Source organism: Agelaius tricolor, unplaced genomic scaffold (genome assembly GCF_023055355.1).
Source record: "Agelaius tricolor isolate 1412-34295 unplaced genomic scaffold, bAgeTri1.0.p SCAF_15, whole genome shotgun sequence".
Classification (NCBI taxonomy): domain Eukaryota; kingdom Metazoa; phylum Chordata; class Aves; order Passeriformes; family Icteridae; genus Agelaius; species Agelaius tricolor.
Window position 1 is genome coordinate 13,757,652 of NW_027269275.1, and position 18,154 is coordinate 13,775,805.

General features: G+C 51.9%; 2 protein-coding genes across 14 annotated transcripts in view; both read left to right on the forward strand.

Annotated features, from left to right (window-relative positions):
- The window catches only part of NUP93 (nucleoporin 93), a 76,402-nt gene extending 72,799 nt beyond the window's left edge, over window positions 1-3,603 (forward strand). For all 4 annotated transcript variants that reach the window (XM_071440501.1, XM_071440499.1, XM_071440500.1 and 1 more), the window contains one exon: window positions 3,370-3,603. In XM_071440501.1, coding sequence (XP_071296602.1) covers window positions 3,370-3,480 — 111 coding nt within the window. In that variant the 3' untranslated portion in view covers window positions 3,481-3,603. The remainder of the gene's footprint in view (window positions 1-3,369) is intronic.
- A 145-nt stretch (window positions 3,604-3,748) lies between these two features.
- SLC12A3 (solute carrier family 12 member 3) lies at window positions 3,749-18,000 on the forward strand. Of its 10 annotated transcripts, none has more exons than XM_071440498.1 (26): window positions 3,749-9,932; window positions 10,196-10,279; window positions 10,509-10,584; window positions 10,707-10,802; window positions 10,950-11,089; window positions 11,301-11,411; window positions 11,601-11,712; window positions 11,879-12,009; window positions 12,263-12,347; window positions 12,659-12,813; window positions 13,129-13,236; window positions 13,472-13,595; window positions 13,692-13,793; window positions 13,889-14,044; window positions 14,122-14,221; window positions 14,630-14,741; window positions 15,289-15,429; window positions 15,611-15,717; window positions 15,859-15,941; window positions 16,124-16,192; window positions 16,366-16,470; window positions 16,649-16,760; window positions 17,055-17,141; window positions 17,232-17,367; window positions 17,481-17,548; window positions 17,841-18,000. In XM_071440498.1, the coding sequence occupies exons 1-26, from the start codon at window positions 9,576-9,578 to the stop codon at window positions 17,980-17,982; spliced, it is 3,099 nt and encodes a 1,032-aa protein (XP_071296599.1). In that variant the 5' UTR covers window positions 3,749-9,575; the 3' UTR covers window positions 17,983-18,000. The 10 variants fall into 10 exon arrangements, with proteins under 10 accessions (XP_071296599.1, XP_071296598.1, XP_071296596.1 ...); XM_071440497.1 differs by having other exon boundaries at window positions 3,749-9,869; window positions 10,121-10,279; window positions 16,369-16,470; XM_071440495.1 differs by having other exon boundaries at window positions 3,749-7,670; window positions 10,121-10,279.
- Window positions 18,001-18,154: the final 154 nt, after the last annotated feature.

Here is an 18,154-nt window from a genome sequence, read left to right on the forward strand (position 1 = left end):
GCTGTGTGTCTTCAGGAGGTTGGCACTGAACAAAGAATGCCTTAGCTCCTTGTTTTCCAAGTGAGCTGGTTGTTTTGATTTTGTGATTTCAGTCTTATGCCTCATGTAGCAGGATTTACCATCTCCATAGGGGTGGAGTGCTGTCAGGTGCCAGCTCAGGATGAATACCATGGGCTGATTGGGGATGGGTTTAGCAGCTTTGCTGGCAGAGGTTTGTGTGGAAGGAGGCCACCATATACTGTATCCTATCCACAACGTGCTCAGTGTGACACCACTTCATAAACCTGCTCTGCACTCTTGTGTTATCATAGTTGTTGAGATGAACTGATGTTGTACCTTGCTAAAAACCCTTGAAAGTTTTCTTTATTTCAGGATTCAAGTTTTGTTAAGCAAGCTCCAGGCCCTGTGGTGGGATCACATGGCAGCAGGGTGGCAGTGATGCTGGGAGCAGAGGGTTTGAGTCACAGATCTCTGGCTGCTGAGTGCAGTACAAGCTGTGCTTTGCCATCAGAGGGGACAAGTGTCCACTGCCTCTGTGTCAGGGAGGGGATAAGAGAACAGCTGTGTGACTGGAGTGTCACAAGGGAGCATAGATCTGCAAATGGAGGATTAGCAAGAGAAAAAATCTACCACTCTGTAGCTCCCATCTGCCTAAAGGTTTGCATGTGCAAAAATAATAGCAGGCATGGGCTCATGGAAGGTAGGGTAAGAATGGCTTTACATGTGTTGCCCTTTTTTCTTACCCTGAAGAAAGTGTCCACTTTGTCTTACTCTTTCTTCCAAGAGTGCAGGAGCAGGGAATTTAGATTATTTCACCTGGGAGGCAGCTCAGGCAATTTTAGTGGTGTGAAGAAATGAGGGCATTACAGATGTGGGGAGAGAGGTATTCCTTCAGCAAAATCTCATTCACCTGGACAGAGATGGCAGACATGAGCTTCAGCAGGCTGTGCATGACCAGAATTTGTCTCCTGAACTTCCCTGGAGAAGGGCAGCTTTTCCATATTCTCTAGGGAAGCAAATCTGTGGGGAAATCAGACCCTTTCAGAAGCTTTAAGTCTTGGCACATTGCCCAGTAGACAATGCAAGTGAAAAATTACCTTTCCTTGAGCAGATCTTTGAAATCCCTGGCTTTTCTTCAGATCCATCAGAACAGGCAGATTCAGATCCCTCTGTTCATCAGAAGAAAAGATAGTTGCTGTTTGTAACTCTTATTCTACATAGCAGGGAGCAGCATCCCCCAGAGAGGAAATGAGAGCCCTTGAATCTGCCTCTGGTGCCAAGCACAGCTCTGCCAACCACCCTGAGCAGGATCCTGCTGCCATGGGTGGGACTTGAGCAGGAGCAGCATGGAGCTGGCAGGATGGAGGGGAGTAGAACTGCTGGAGCCCCCTCAACCCAGTAATGCTCTCTGCAAAACATCTCCTGTCCCACTTTGGAGGTGGACTAGAAAAGATCAGTTTTGGGGTCAGAGCTGGCATTTCTGCACTGTGTTTATTTCAGAATGAAATCACCCAAGCTGTGTTTTGGGTATTTTTTCTTTAATGTATATAATTAATTAGTTTTGGGAATAAGGGAACAAAGTCCTGTCCCACTTGGCCTGATCCATTTTGTCAGATTTCAGGCAGAGATTGCAGGGAGCCCCGCCTGCAGTCCTGGAAACCATGGCTGTGGTGACAGCCCTGACCCAGATGCTGTGAGTGCATGACAGCAATGTCATAGGCTCCTCACCCCAGTCAGGGGTGGTGAACTCTCTGGAGCAGCCCAAAGGCATTATCTTGGCAAAATTAGGTCATGAATGGAATGGAATTAATTTTTTTTTAATTATCTATGGTCTTATTTAAAATTGCAAGTAACTGTAATGTTCATTAAGTAATTACAGCCAATAGAACATCTAGCCCTCCAGGCTGCTCTTAACCTCTGCAAACCTCTGTTTGTTCTTCCCAAAGTATTGGTTTGATTTTTGAAAATAGACCAGCTCTGGTATCATTGCTACTGTAAAGGTAAAGAGAACAGTAACTTATACCCCTCCTCAACCTTTCTTAGTCATGGTGAGAGTTTTTGCCTCTTAATCTCTTAATACTTTAACTCCAAAGTCAGACACCTTGACAAGCTTTTTTTTTTTTTCATCTACCACCTGTTTTGACCTCCACTGAAAAGCAGCAGCTCAGATGTAATTACACAGCCTCACTGTCTGACACATTTGGGAGCAGGCTGGGAAACACTGACTGGAGCAGAATGAGTGATTTCCAGGCCACCTTGTCCAGTTGTCAGTCCACTGGTGGTGACTGACAGCTTGAGAGAGAAACTGTCCTGGGAGATGTTGGCAATTAGGTCAGTCTAGGGAAAACTCTCACAGCTTTCCCATTACCAGCCTCCAGAGTTTCTCTGTGGCTGTTGAATAACAGACTGGTTTAACAGCACTCTGAAAAAGGCCAAAGAGGCATCAGGAATGGTGTTTGTAACAGTTCCCAGCCACGGAATGGGCTTCAGCCACTTCTCAGTTTGTAAGTTCCTGCTATCAGATTTACCATCCACACACCAACAGCAACCTAAAAACCTTTGGCTTTCCCTGAAGGCAGTAGATGAAAGCAGGATTTGAACAGTTGGATCTTCCAGTACAGTAATTTTGAGATGCTTAATATTTAAGAAGAAACACCTGTTTGCAATCAAAGCAGTCTGAACAGCTTTCTACAAAGATTGGGGTTTTCTGTATTCTCTTGACTCCTAGCAGTTATTGGAATGACTTTCCTTTTACTTTAATAACAGTTTTAACAAGTGAAACAAATTATTCATTAAATCCTTTAGCTGTTCTGTAGTCTTCTGCTGTGCAAGAAGGGATTTGGTTGCTTTGGGCAAAGGTCTGAGTGCACTTGGTGCCTCTGCTTGTGTTGTGTTATTGGCAGGAAGAGCCTTTGAGCAGATTGCTATGTTGCAGGGTGATGTTGGAGATCTCCAGGTGTGTGTGGCATCTCTGATTCATTTCTAGTGCCTCTGCTTTGAGAACATTAATGCTGCATTTCAACAGGACCAACTTCGTTTTGTAAGGTTGCAAGGAATCCTGTTGCCCTGGGAAAGCCCAGTTCATGCAGAAATTACAAGATTGCTGCAGTACAACAAAGCCCCACATTGCTGAAAATGTTTTTTCTTGGGTATTTTCAAATAAGACAGGATTAGTTTTTGAGCAAAAGGGTAACTTGACATGCTTTTAATGGTTGGAAAAGGGAATAATTGGATTTTCTTCGAAATGCAGAGGCTCCTTTTCTAGAGAGCAGCTCTGAGATAAAAAGATTACATGTGTTTGTTTGAAGAGTGTTGTATGGTATCTTTTTTTATACTAAAGTAACTGTACTTTGTTTTTCTCTTTTTTAGCAACTTCAGTCTCAGGCTCGGGCACTGATAATGTTTGCTGGGATGATCCCATACAGAACATCAGGAGACACGAATGCAAGACTGGTGCAAATGGAGATCCTTATGAATTAGCAGAGCAGCTTTGGCTGGGGTGCAGCAGCCTGTGCCTGTCTTTAGTACGTTCAGAGGGCCCATGGGACCAGTGTCATTTTGTATTCTGTATTTTTGTTGACAAATAAATTTCTTTGGTTTTGATATTTGTTTTTGACATTTTAATTTTCACTGATTCTTGTGTTTTTATGTTTTTATTACTTTTATTTTCAATTGGTTTGCATTTAGAAATTCTTGATTAGTTAATAGGCTATGCAGAAAAAGAAGTCATAGCTCTGCAGTAGGGACGGGAATATGGAATTTTATAGCAGAAGAGGAAATGGAGAAGAAAACTTTGATTTACTGCTTAATGTACTTTCAGCTGAGAAACTTTAGGGGGTTTTGGGTGCATGTTAAGTGTTGAAAATGTGTCTGATGCCCCAGTGCCCCCTGTGACACACTGCCATCAGTCTGTCCTGTTGTCTTGTGTGGCTGCTGCTCTGTGTGCTGCACAGACCCCTGTGCTGAACCAGGGGCTCACAGCCCTGGAGCTCTGCTGAAGCTTTTGCAGGAACAGCTGGGTTGGAAACAGGTATCTTTTGGTAGGAGAGTTTTTTGTGAGCAGCATGTGAATTTTAGTCAGTTGCATTCCAAGTGGGCCCCTGTGGAGTTCACCAGAAGTGAGGAAGCTGAAGCAGAGAGGCCCAGGTGAGGCTGTGTTGGGTGTGGGTGGATGTTACTGTTGGTTTAGCCGGAAATGTGAGCCCTACAAAAGCAAAGGGCTTTAAAAATGGTTACCTTTAAGTGTTTTGAGCTACAATTAAATAAGAGTGAAAGCCCAAGGAGCATGTTACAGTAGAAGATTTTAGTTTTACTATAACTGCCTATCTTTGAAAAAAATGGGAGGAATGTTGGTGGTTACTCTTGCTGCTCCCCTGCTGCTGTCTCACCCTCTTGTGTTACTGGGATATGAGAACATGTGGCATTTGGAATGCAGACCAGGCAGCAAAATGCAGGGGCTGATTTCAGCCTTTGTATGTTAACAGCTATCATGGGAGAGAATTCATCTCCATTTTGCAATGTCTTTGTTTACTGGCATGGAGGAATGTCTGACTGACATGATGACAATTTTCCTAATTATTTTTTTCACCAGAAATGTTGTAGAATAAGTTTTGTCCACCCTTTGGACAGGAAGCAAAGGGCTTGCCAGCCACCCCAGTCCATGTCTCTGGGCATTAGCAAACCAGCTGCTGGGGTCTCAGAGGATAGAGCTAGGGATTGTGTACAGCATGGAGTGCTCCTCTAGCATGGCCAGGATGTCCCAACTGAAGGCTGAGGGAGACCTGGACAACACTCTGCAGGTAAAGGGGAGTTGGTGAGTTACCAAGGAGTTATTTGGGGTGGGAGTGGCCTGGAATTGCCTAACAAACTTGTCAACAGGTGAGTGTGGAAAGCTGTATTGCCTGTTAATATTTCTGGTATATTTGTGTGGAAATGCTTCTTGGCATATCTCAGGTAAGAATTGATCCCATTCCCTAGAGAACAGGAGCCTTCCCTGTTGTTTGTGGACAGAGGTGGTGGGGCCAGGGCTGCCCCAGATGCAGTCCTGCAGGATGATCCTGCTCCTGTGTTCTCCTTGCTGGTGCTCAGCCTGTCCCTGAGTTACTCCCAGCATGAAACCACCTCCCCTACAGAGAGTCTGGCAAGTCTGCACCTGTCCTCAGGCAACCACTGACCTGAGCAAGAGAGGGACAATGTTTGCTGGACTCTGGCAAGGGTGAGGGCCACCTTCCCCACTGTAATTCTCTCTCCCTGATCTGCCATTCATGCAGGAACAGAAGTCCTTTGAGGCTCAGCTCTTAGTGCTGCCATTTCAGGACCTTGTTCTGCTGCCTCTTGCCCATCCCCTGCTCAGGAGAGCTATCATGCTGCCTCCCTGGCATGTTCTGATGTCCAGTGTTGAACCTGGGCACCTTCTGTAAGCAGTACAGTACCCTTTCTCCATCTGCCCTTCGAGGAGGCTAGAGCAGGTGCTTTCTGGTGCTTTTCAGCCTTCTTGGGTGTTGGGAAAGTTGATATCTGTATATAGTTTCCTCTCTTTGTGCCCAGTGGTTGTGATTCCAGCCTTTGGTCACTTTTTAAGCAAATCAGAAACTGAATATTTCATGCTTTCAAAATCCAAGATGATCCTTCTGTGAAGGACAAATGGGAAATAAACCCCAGGGAGTCCAAGTCCCGAGACTAACCCTGAAAAGGTAAGACCAGCCCCATTTCCATCAAGATAAAAGATTATGGGTATAACAGAAAGAGCCACAGATATTTGGAGTTAGTTTATTACTTGTTGATTGCCCTGTGATTTCTTCTTAGGTGGTGAATGTTACATCCCATCCATCTTCCCACATTCCCCAGAGTGGCAGGTTCCAGCTCAGTGCCTGAGCCTGGCTCTGGCAAACCTGACTCCTCTGCATGACTTCAAGGGCTTTGAGGTAGATGCTGATGCACATCCTGGTGCTTTGCTGAATAAGGCACCCCCATGGTTTTCCAGATGTCCCTGTTTTCCTTCCACCTCGTGCTTATTCTGCTGGAGAGAACAATCAGCTTCTGCTCCCTCAGGTTTTGCACCATCACTCTGACTTTGCTAATTTACAAGCTTAGCCTTTTCTGAATAGCTTATGTGCTGGAAGGGTTTTTTGGGGTGTCACTAAACTCATGCCTTTTGTTTGGTGTAGCCTGTTCAATGGTGGTGTCACCATGCACTCCCTTTACAACAGGGAATAGTGCACAGTGTGCAGCAGAGCCAGGGATGTTCATCTGAGCTGAATTCATCCTGAATAAAAACTGACAAATCTTCTCTAAGTCAGTGGAGCTCTGCTCTTTATACACAAAGCAAGCGCAAATTAAGTTCAGGATAATTCCATCTGCTTTTTCTTACCTTGAGACTAATCCCTGGCACTAAAGCTCCTCCAGGTAGATGAGATGCATTCCAAGGGTGACTCATTGGTTTTAGTCAAATACAGCTGAAGCTTGTGTTGCTGTAGGAGATCAGAGGAAAAAGTGAAAAGGTGTTTGCTGTGAGGGTGTGTTACAATCTTGTTCTGGTGTGGATGCAGCAGAGGCAGGCAGTCTCCAGGTCTGTCCCCCACAGCTTGTGTGGCTCTGTGGTTCTGAAACATCCACACATGCTGCAATTCCAGCACAGCAGCTCCCAGAGCTGCACCTCCTCCAAGGACCAAGGGCTGAGTGAGGTGGTCTGGATTTACAGGGGAGTTGCAGAGAAATCTAGAAATACTCTCTGTAAACTTCTGCTCTATGTTACCAGCCCAATAGGGAAAAATTAGTTAAAAGTTCTGCCCAGGGTTAACCTGGTAAAAACTACACTGAGTTAAGGGAAGACAGTAAGCTCCTGTGGGAAGTGGCACTGCTGAAATGTGCCTCGATGGCCTAAACACTGTCAGAAAGCTGGTGTCAGTGAGTCCTGTCTTCTCAGCTGTCTCTGTGAGGTTTTTCTAGTCCAGATAACAAAATGAATCCTTTTAAGTATTTTCACTATTACCCCAGAGTATGCTGGCCAAAGTCAGGGTACTTGCCTATGGGTTACATTCCTACTCCTCTGCCTTTGCTTGGATTTCCCTGCTGAATGCAGATTGTGCATCTCAATCTGATTTTTCAGTATGTTTTCCAGACCATCTGGCTGGAGTAGACCTGCTAAATGAGGTGGCTTCTCTGTTCACCACCATTTCCTACTACTTCTGCCTTTGTCTAAGACACTGCTTGGACCTTGTTCCTTGCAGGAGCTGAAGGAATTGTGTTCAGAAAAAAATAAATAATTTCTTTTGGTTTTGTTACTCTCCTAACCCTTGTAACCTCAGCCTATCAAAGCAGCAAAATGTTTTCCTTCCAGCTGGAAGAAGAGGATATTGTTCATTCCAGTTCCATGTCCCTGGGGTGGGACAGCACTCAAATACTGCCTCTATTCATGTCCCTGTACCAGCATTTTTGTCCTCTTTCTCTCTGGGTTTGAAGTTGGAAAGATGGAAATGGTGTGAGGAAGAGATGGGAGATGACCTGTGTGTTCCCACTGGGAAAGGTTACTGGCAGCTGGCTGAATAACCATCTCTTTTCTGTTCACAGGCTTTCTTTGCTGTGGTGCTGATAAGTTGAGTCTGCTCTGCACAGAGGGTTTGCAGTGCTGAGCAGCCCCTGCATCGTTCGCGTGTCCTGTGTCACTCAGGGTAGGTTCCCTCTTCCACAGGGATGGAGACGGGTCAATTAAAGCTTCATTAAAGCCTTTCGGAATGTAACACTTAGGCAGTCTTTAAAAGAAGCTGTGTAATGCACTGCACCATGCTCTGCTTGACTCGATTTTGGGTTCATTTGATGCATTTAACATCCAGACCAAACTGGGGGATCGGCTGGAAGTGAGGGAAAGCCTTGCAGAAACAACTCGGCGCCTCTTCATGTGAGTGGAGGGGCTGGGGGGAGGCTGCAGAGCTCCCTCCCTGCCGCAGCTCCCAGCGCCGCCGCTGCCCCGGTATTGTTGCTGCAGCTGGTGTTGTGAATCAGGCCGACGGCAAGCGCTTCCTACAATCCGGCTATTTCACCACACCAGGGTTGCATCATACCACTCGCTTCGCTCTCGCCCGCCTCTGGAGCCCCCTCCTGTGTCTTCCGGAGCATCTCTGACTGTGCTGTGTTTAACAGACCCCCCACTTAAGGGACTGATTTGTGCTGCTTTGGGCAAATCAGCGGTTTTGATGAGGTGAGGTTCTAAAATAAAGCCACTTCTGCTGGGTGTGAGTCTGCTGGTGCATCTGTTGTGAGAGGAAGCTGGTGTCCAGTTTGTGGAGGTTGTTGTGTGAGGTGCTCTGGGGTGAGGCTCTCTCCTCATCCCCACCTCGCCCTTGTCCCTGCTCTGGGCTCCCAGGTGCTCTGCAGTGCTGGAAGGGCTGAGCAGGGATGCAGACCGGGCTGCTGCCCTCAGCTTCCCCCGGCTGCGCAGGGCTTGGTGATCACGGCCGTCTGCCCTCACACAAACAAGGGGGCTGGAGCAAGTCCTCAAAAATAGGTCAAAATTTGTGTGTGAATGCAAAGACAGCCAGAGGCACCTCGGCAGCCAGGCCCAATTTTCCATTAACTTGCAAAGCCACACGGAGCTGAAATTCCAATGGACTGCCCTCGAATTTTATTGCTGGCCTTGTTTGCTGTCTTTGCTGATCTTATCTGTAACTGCTTTGGTGGCACATGTGACAGGGGCTGGGGAGTGTTACAAGCACCCATCGCTCCCCCTGTCCTTGCCTCCTGTGGCTGTGGGGTTACTGCCACACAGCTTCAGCTCTTGTTTTGTGTGATGGGAGCAAGGGTTTAAGTGGCTTGTTGACTCAGGGTGGGACTGGGGCCGGTTCTGAGCCCTGGGGGCTCACTGGTACCCTGTCCCTGGGTCTGGAGGGGAAGGGGGCTGTGGGACCATGGGCCTCTCTGCTGCCTGGTATTGAGAGCTGCCAGCTCCCAGCCCTGGACAAGCACAGACAGACTTACACCCCTCTGTGCACCCTGTCTTCTCCAGCAGCCTGGAATCTGAGTTCCAGCAGGAGCATCCCTCAGATCCCTTGATGTCACACTCCCCCCTTCCCCCTGGTTTCACTGTGAGATAAAGGCGCCGTTCCCCTCCCCACATCCGGCCCAGCTCAATGCCACAGGCGGCATCTTGGAGACCAGCCAGGATGATTTACGAGATCTGACGGGTCTGGGGCAGTATCCCAGGGAAGGGCGAGGGTGCGTGGGAGTCTTACTCCCTTTTTCCATAATAAATCCCTGTGAACTGAATGTTCCTGGGTTGGGGCCGGAGGCAAATTCAGCGCTGCATTTCTCTGCTGATCTGTCCTTGGGACTTAATCTCAAATCCGTTATCGCTGCCCCCATCGAGCGCTGGGAGGCAGTGATGCCCATTATGGTGGTTTTGGTATCCCTTCCAGCTATTTTTTTCCCCCTGACCAGCTCGGGGTGGTTCCAGCTGATTCCTTTCCTCTATTAGCATCAGTGGTGGGTGTGTGCCGGTCACCTCGCTCCGGTTTTGCGGGGTATAAAGCCGGCAAGCCCCTCTCCACCCTGTCCCCCTGGCAGGCTGCTGGGCAGGGGCAATGGCCGAGCTGCCCATCCCAGATCTGCCCCCAGCCCGCTGCAGTGGCCGCTTCACCATCAGCACCTTCCTGGGCATGGAGGAGGGGGGCCGGGGTCCCTACACACCCACTGAGGGGTCCAGCTGTGACAGTGTCCAGCCCACCCAGCTGTCCAGCAGCACCCTCTGCACCAGGACCTTCGGCTACAACACGGTGGATGTGGTGCCAGCCTATGAGCACTATGCCAACAGCAAGGGGGTGGGCGACCCCAGGAAGGGCAGGCCCTCGCTGGCTGACCTGCACTCCATCCTCAAGGTAACAGGGGGCTTGGCTGTACCCATAGCATCTCTGGCATCCCCGGCCATGCTGCTGGTCCCTGTGAAGCGTCTGTGGTGGGTCACTCTGTCTCCTGCCTCTTGGTGCCGTTACTGGTGCTGTGCCGACTGCATATCCCCAAGAAGGCCCTGAGAGAAGCCAGAGAATCCAGCTGTGTGCTCAGCCAGAGCATTGCCTCCAGGGACAGCTGCCTGAAGTCCACCCTCACCTACCTTCCCCTCGTCCCACAGCCTGACCCGGGCCGCCTTCGCACGCCGGTGTCGGACCTGCAGCACAGCAATGGCCTGCCAGAGGCTGGGCCGGAGGCTGGGCTGGAGGAGGCAGAAGGGGAGCCAGGCAGAGACTCCGAGCCCGAACCTGTCCGCTTTGGCTGGGTGAAGGGCGTCATGGTGAGTGTGACCCATCCCCCACGAGCATCCACCCGCCCTCCTACCTCGTAAGCATTGTACCCTTGTTGCATTTTTCCCCAATGTCTATATTTTTGCAAGCACGTGTGCTTTGAGCAGTTCCCTGCCCTCCTCGGTGGGGTGGTTTTCTCTGAGGAGCAGCAGAGCTGGATGGTTTGGCCATCCCCAGGTGTCAATGCCCTGATGGCCAGGTCCCCTCTGTCCCCCTCAGATCCGCTGCATGCTGAACATTTGGGGAGTTATCCTCTACTTGCGCTTGCCCTGGATCACCGCCCAGGCAGGAATCGGTGGGTGCTGCAGTTCACCATGGGCTGGACAGTGGCACTGGGCCCATCATCACCTTGGGGGTGGTGGGACTCTAGGGAAGGCTGGGGGGATACAGCAGTGAAGCAATGCCCTTTCCCCACAGCCCTGACGTGGCTCATCATCCTCATGTCTGTGACAGTGACCACAATAACCGGCTTGTCCATCTCTGCCATATCCACCAATGGCAAAGTGAAGTCAGGTAGTGTGTTCCTTCCCAGCCACTCCAGGGATCTCTTTATCCTGGGGCTGCCCCATGGATGTGAGCTGCTGGCATGGGCTGTGAAGTGTGGGGGAACCTCAAAAACGTGGGGGAAGCAGTAATGCCATGGGGTGTTCCCTGCCTCAGGAGGCACCTACTTCCTCATCTCGCGGAGCCTGGGGCCGGAGCTGGGCGGCTCCATCGGGCTGATCTTTGCCTTTGCAAACGCTGTGGCTGTGGCCATGCACACAGTGGGCTTTGCTGAAACTGTCCGGGACCTGCTGCAGGTAAGGGAGCAGCTCTCTGTCCTCTGGGTCCCAATGCCTCCCTACCCCTCCATCCCCACTTTCTCCTTGCACAACCTGTGTTGATTATCAATATTTGCATTATCATTGGACCACTGATAATCAAACAGTGGCTGCTATAACTCACAGAAAAACCAGTGGTTTGGTAAGGAAGAGGGTTATTTCCATGTTGTAAGTAGCTCCCTTTCCTCAGGAGCACAATTCCCTCATTGTGGACCCCACCAATGACATCCGAATCATCGGGGTCATCACTGTGACGGTGCTGCTGGGCATCTCCCTGGCTGGCATGGAATGGGAGGCCAAGGTAACCCTCACTCCTGCTCACATTTTTCTCCTGGGCTGATAAGAGCTGTCCCTGCTGGCCACCAGCCATATGAGGAGCAGAGGATGCCTGTAGCTTCCTAATAATGGGCATGGGTTTCTCCTAATGCATTCTTCACTTTTTCTGTGCCTAAACACCCAATCCTTCAGCTGGCTCTTTCTGGTCTGGCAGGCACAGATACTGTTCTTCCTGGTCATCCTGGTTTCCTTCATTAACTACCTGGTGGGGACAGTGATCCCAGCCACTGCTGAGAAGCAAGCAAAGGGCTTCTTCAGCTACCGAGGTGGGTCTGCCACAGGCTGGGGTTGCACTCAGCAGGTCCAAGTGCATCTCTGGAGCCTGGCTCTTTGCTGCAGTTTGGGGAGAGCACCCAGCCAGTGCTGAGGTGCTTTAGCCAGGAAAAAAGTACCCAAGAGGCCTCAAATGCTCCTCCTCTGCTTTTTCCCCAGCTGATATCTTTGCTCAGAACTTTGTGCCCAACTGGCGTGGACCTGAGGGCTCCTTCTTTGGCTTGTTTTCCATTTTCTTCCCATCTGCAACCGGCATCCTGGCTGGGGCCAACATTTCAGGTGACCTGAAGGTGGGTTGTGACTCTTGCTGCCTGAGCCAGTGTTTCTCAGGGCTCAAGCCCTTTTTTCCCCTGTGGCTTTCATTTTGATCCAACCTTTGGACTTTATTTCTTATGGAAACTTTGGGCTCAGCCAGGAGATGCTCTGTGGCTTTGTGATACAGTGAATTAAAATTCCTCCTGTACAGCAGCCACAAATAAGCTGCCTACATTAGCACTGCTGCTGGGAAGCTGTCTTACATATCTCTGCAACTCCCTTGCGCAGGATCCTGCTGTGGCCATCCCCAAGGGCACCTTGATGGCCATCTTCTGGACCACCATGTCCTACCTGGTGCTTTCTGCTACCATTGGTAAGTGGGTCTGGGTGGGTGGGCTGGCCTCTACCCAAAATGGGTGGCCTGGGAGGATGCAGGTGCGTAGGAGCCAGGAGCAAGCTGTGGACACTGGCACTGATATCCCTTTGTGAGTGCCACAGGTGCCAGACCTTGTTTTTACCCCCACCTGGGGCAAAGTCATCCTGGGTGGGCAGTGGAGCTCCTGGCATTGCTCAAAGCCCCATGGCAGGGACTTGGGAGTTGTCACAGGCAATGGGATGTGGGGCTGGGCTTCCTGAAACCGTGGAGAGGTGCCAGCCCTGCTCTAGCCCTGTGTGTCCCCCCAGGTGCCTGTGTGGTCCGAGATGCCTCAGGCAGCCTGAATGACAGCGTGGCCGTGGGCTCGCCGGGCTGTGAGGGGCTGGCCTGCAGCTTCGGCTGGAACTTCACTGCCTGTGCCCAACAGCAGAGCTGCCGGTATGGGCTCAGCAACTACTACCAGGTACTGCTCAGAACCATGGCCAGCCCCTGTTCCTGCTCCTGGCCAGGTTTGTGCTGCAATGGATGGCTTTCCCAGGGCAGCTGCATGCCTGGCACCTCCCTGCCATCCTGGGGGGCACCCATGCTCTTGAAACAGCCATTTTTTAACAGGAAGGCACCAGGCAGTGGGCTTTTGGATGTGGCTGGACTTTGCTGCCTGGATAATGTTAAAGGAAATGCAGCAGGATGGGGCCTGGGGCTGGAAATCCCTCAGGGTTGTGGTGGAGGTTGGTGCACCAGAGATGCTGGGGTTCCTGATCCCCTGGTTTTCATGCAGAGCATGAGCATGGTGTCTGGATTTGGCCCCCTCATTACAGCAGGAATCTTTGGTGCTACCCTCTCCTCAGCACTGGCTTGCCTTGTCTCAGCCCCCAAAGTCTTCCAGGTGAGAGGGTGGTGTCTGCACACCCCAGCTCCTCTCCCTGAGCTCAGTAGTGGCTGGTGCTCCTTAGTGCAGGGCTCTGCATCCGTGAGCAGCCCTGGGGCAAGGAGGATGCTGCTGTCAACACAGGGCATGGCTCCAGTTTGGCCCTTGCTCTTACGGATGCAGGAGCCACCACGGCACTGCCATCCCATGTCCCGGGCAAAGCCTGCTGTCCCCACTGTGTCTCTCTTTGCAGTGTCTCTGCAAGGACCAGCTCTATCCTCTCATCGGCTTCTTTGGGAAGGGCTATGGGAGGAACAGCGAGCCCATCCGTGGCTACATGCTCACCTATGTGATTGCTGTTGGCTTTATCCTCATCGGTGGGTGCTTGCTGCCCCAGTACCCTCCTGCAGCCTGCCACCAGCAGGGTGGCTCAGTCTCCACCACTGACAGCTCACTCTCTCTTCCTCCCACAGCCGAGCTCAATGCCATCGCCCCCATCATCTCCAACTTCTTCCTCTGCTCTTACGCCCTCATCAACTTCAGCTGCTTCCACGCCTCCATCACCAACTCGCCAGGTGGGCTGTGCCACGCCAGCCGCGCCCTGCGGCGGCGGCTCCCGGTGCGGCTCCCCCTCCCGGCAGCGGCTCTGTGTGTGTGTGTTTGCGTGCAGGCTGGCGACCATCCTTTCGGTATTACAGCAAGTGGGCTGCACTCTTTGGAGCTGCTGTCTCAGTGGTGATCATGTTCCTGCTGACCTGGTGGGCAGCCCTCATTGCCTTCGGCATTGTCATCTTCCTCCTGGGATATGTCCTCTACAAAAAGCCAGGTGGGTGGTGGTAACCTGGCACTGGTGATGCTCCAGAAGGTGTCTGGTCCTGTTGTTAATCCATCTTCCCCATGCAGATGTCAACTGGGGCTCCTCCATGCAAGCCAGCTCCTACAACATGGCCCTCAACTACTCAGTGGGGCTGAGTGAAGTGGATGAGCACATCAAGAACTACAGGCAAGGGCAGCTCATTGCAGTGCTGGGCATGGAGGGAGTGGGATGAAGAGCCAGCTCCTGCCTCCAGTAATCCCAGGGAGGCATGGCCACACCCTCACCACCACCCTCAGTAATCAGGAGCTACAGCAAAATGTGTCTTTCTCCAAAATCCCCTGTCTGTGCCACGTAAGGTAGAAACTGGGCAAACCGTGCCCTCTCCAGGGGCAGGCAGACACAGACGCATTGGTCTCATCTGGTATAAGACCAAAGAGTGAGACTGGACACTCAGGCCACATAATATTTTCTCATTCTAAAGATGCTCCCTATAGTTGCCACTGGCCAAGCATGGGAGAAGAGACATGGCTCATTCCAAAAGGGCTGGATGCCTCCAAAGTACTATTCCTCACTCCCTTCTTCCCCTGCTTGCAGACCGCAGTGCCTGGTGCTGACTGGCCCGCCCAACTTCCGCCCAGCACTGGTGGATTTTGTGGGGACCTTCACCAAGAACCTCAGCCTGATGCTCTGTGGCAACGTGCTGATCGTGAGTCACCTGTGGAAGCTGATTTGTTCCTTGTCCTGGGGGCTCTGGCCACCAGTGGGTGGTGGGCTGGGAAATCCAGTTGTATCCTGGTGGATATAGGGTGGAGGTTGAAATGTGCCCACTTTTGTGCTACTGGATGATGAAATGTGTCAACTGGAAGCCCCTCTGAGTTGTTAAGCAATATTGGTGAAGCATCAGGATGTCCCTGTGGGCTTATGGCTTCCCTTTGACAATTAATTGCGGAAGATTTGGAAGATGAAGTAGTTGCTCCGAGGACAGGGCGGTCCTGCAGCCCTGAGGTCTCCAGAGCAATTGGGTGCAGTAAGAACCAGCTCATCTGCTCCCACAGGACTGGTGGGATTGTGTGCACTGGCTGTTAACTCCCTGGATTCACTGGCTTTCTTGGCTGTGATTGCAACCTCCCATGTGTGCAGTGGTTACATCCACCTCTTGCCAATGATTTGGGAAGAGGAGCTAGAAGTTCTTGGTGGCAAGACTTGTTGCAGTTGGAAGGGGCTGCCTGAGCTCCTGCTCCCGATTCCTGCAGGGCCCGTGGAAGCAGAAGATGCCAGAGTCACGGCTGATGGCAGACGGCCACACTAAGTGGCTAATGAAGAGGAAGATCAAGGCTTTCTACACGGATGTGGTGGCTGAGGATTTGAGAAGTGGTGTCCAAATGCTCATCCAGGTACAGCCATCACTGCCCTTCCAGCAGCAGGGTCCCTCCTCTTTGTCACAGCTTGGGGGAGTTCTGACCTCCCTCCATGATCTGCAGTCACCCCCCTGTGTTGCTCCCCCATGGAGTGGACTGACACCACCTGTGTCCGTCTGTCCCTGCAGAAGGGTCTCATGGGGACATCTATCCATAGGCTGCTGGCCTTGGGAAGATGAGACCTAACATCTTAGTGCTGGGCTACAAGAGGAACTGGCGGACGGCATCTCCCCAGAGCCTGGAGGACTACGTGGGCATCCTGCAGTACGGCCACCCTGGCTCCTCCACCTCTTGGGGACACTGGCACCTGCTGGTGGCTCCACTGATGGCTGCAGTCACACGTGCAGGGTCCAGCTGGGCTGAGAGTGCACCCTCCATTAACTGCCTTCTCCTCCCTCCTTCCAGCGACGCGTTTGATTTCAAGTATGGCGTGTGCTTAATGCGGATGAAAGAAGGGCTGAATGTTTCCCGAGTGCTGCAGGCACATGGTAGGTGGCTTTGGTTGGCCAGGGATGCACAGAGACATGGAGTTGTGGGATGTGCCAGCCAGCACCATGTCCCCAGACAAAGGCCACAGTCCTGGCAGGACATCACTCCTGTGCTGGGCTCAAAGGGGATGGGGACAGTGAGGCACTGCTGTGCTGCCCTTGCTCTTCTCCTCCCTCCTCAGTTAACCCCACATTCGAGGCAGCAGAGCACCCTGAGAATGGCACTGGCAGCAGAGCAGCCCCAGGCACAGGTAGGTTGATCCTAGCTTGTGACCACCCAGAGAATCCCCAGCTCTGAGGATTATTTTGCAGGTAGGGTGGGGGTTTCAAGCCCTGAGGAGCAGGGCTGGGACCAGGAAGAAGTGATGCCTTTAATCTGTGGCTGGTGGTGCCCTTTGCTGATACCAGGATCCTCTTGCCCCAGCAGTGGACCCCACCACCTTGGCCAGTGAGCAGCAGGCAAGCACTATCTTCCAGAGCAAGCAGGGCAAGAAGACCATTGACATTTACTGGCTCTTTGATGATGGAGGTAACCTTCACCTTCCATCTGTCCAGATAATGTGAGCCCAGCACCTCCACTGCAGTGCCCAGGAGGGCTCAGTCCTGCCAAATGGTGCCAGGGCATCCCTGGCCTTTGGCACCAAGGAAGGAAGCGCTGGTGAGCCTGGGGGTCACTGCTGCATTCCCACCGGGTGTTTTGGGGCCAGGTCTCACGCTGCTCATCCCCTACCTGCTGGGGCGCAAGAAGCGGTGGGGAAAGTGCAAAATCCGGGTGTTTGTCGGTGGGCAGATCAACAGGATGGACGAGGAGAGGAAGGCGTAAGTGCTGGTGGCCACTGCAGCTCTTAGCCACTCAGCCACTGCCACTGTCCTGTGGCTGGTGACACAAGCTGCTTCCCATCCTGCTGAGCCCTCCTAGCTTTGCCATAATGGGGTCTGTGAGCTCTGACCTGGCTGCTTTCCCTCGTTTCTCTGGAAATCAATGTGGCTGCAGAGTGGGAAAACCCAAAGTTCAAACTAAGGCCAGCAGCAGGGTTCTCTGCTGTGGCAGGTCCCTGTTAGAGAGCTACCATTCCCTGTTAACTTTGGAAAATGTCCTTTTCCCTCCATTAGGATTGTCTCTCTACTGAGCAAGTTCCGCCTTGGCTTCCATGAGGTCCACATCCTCCCTGACATCAACCAGAAACCCCGGCCAGAGCAGTAACCACCCCCCTTCCCTTCCCCGTGCCCCCACAGCGCCCCCAAACCTGCCCAGACACTCTTCCTTGGCACTGTCTGCTTGTGTTGCAGCATCAAGAGATTTGATGAACTCATCGCTCCCTTCAGGCTGAACGATGGCTTCAAAGACGAGGCCACAGTGAATGAGATGAGACAGGGCTGTCCCTGGAAGATTTCTGATGAGGAGGTCGATAAAAACAGAGCCAAGGTAGCAGCAGTGCTAGGGGAGCTCCTGCAAAGGGTCTCCTGCTTTTTAGACAAAATGTAGCCTTTCTGGAAACCATTATTTTGTGTTTCTTGATGCTCTTGATTGCTCCACAGTCGCTCCGACAAGTGAGGCTGAATGAGATTTTGCGGGATTACTCGCGGGATGCAGCACTCATAGCCATGTAGGTGCCAGAAATGCCCTCACGCCTATTTCTTGCCCCATGGGAATCATCCCTCGGGATGTTCACCCCTCCCTGGGTGGGGAGGTCCTGCACAGACACCCTAATGCTCTGGTGAGAATGCTGCACCACCGGGAAAACCCCCTGGAAGACACCAAGGGCTCCAGCTTGGGTCCCGTCGGGTGGGAGGATGTGGTGTTGCCCGTTTTTAGGGAAATAACCTGCACTGGACTGAGAAGGGGCTGTGTCGGGCTGGGTGCCGGCCCTGCTCACGCCCCTCCCCGCTGTGCCGCAGCACTCCGCCCATCGGCAGGAAGGGCCGCTGCCCCAGCTCCCTCTACATGGCCTGGCTCGAGACCCTCTCTCAGGACCTGAGACCCCCCATCATCCTCACACGAGGAAACCAAGAGAACGTGTTGACCTTTTACTGCCAATAAAACCTCCTGCATTCCTGATGACTTGGGATGTGAATTTTTCAGGCCAGTTTTGATCCTGGAGCATGCTCCTCTGGGAGAGCAGTGAAGGCATGGTGGTTACCAGCCCCCTGGAAACGCCCACCAGGCACAGCTGCCACCCTTTTACAAATGCTTGTTTGGCCCAGCTCAGGCT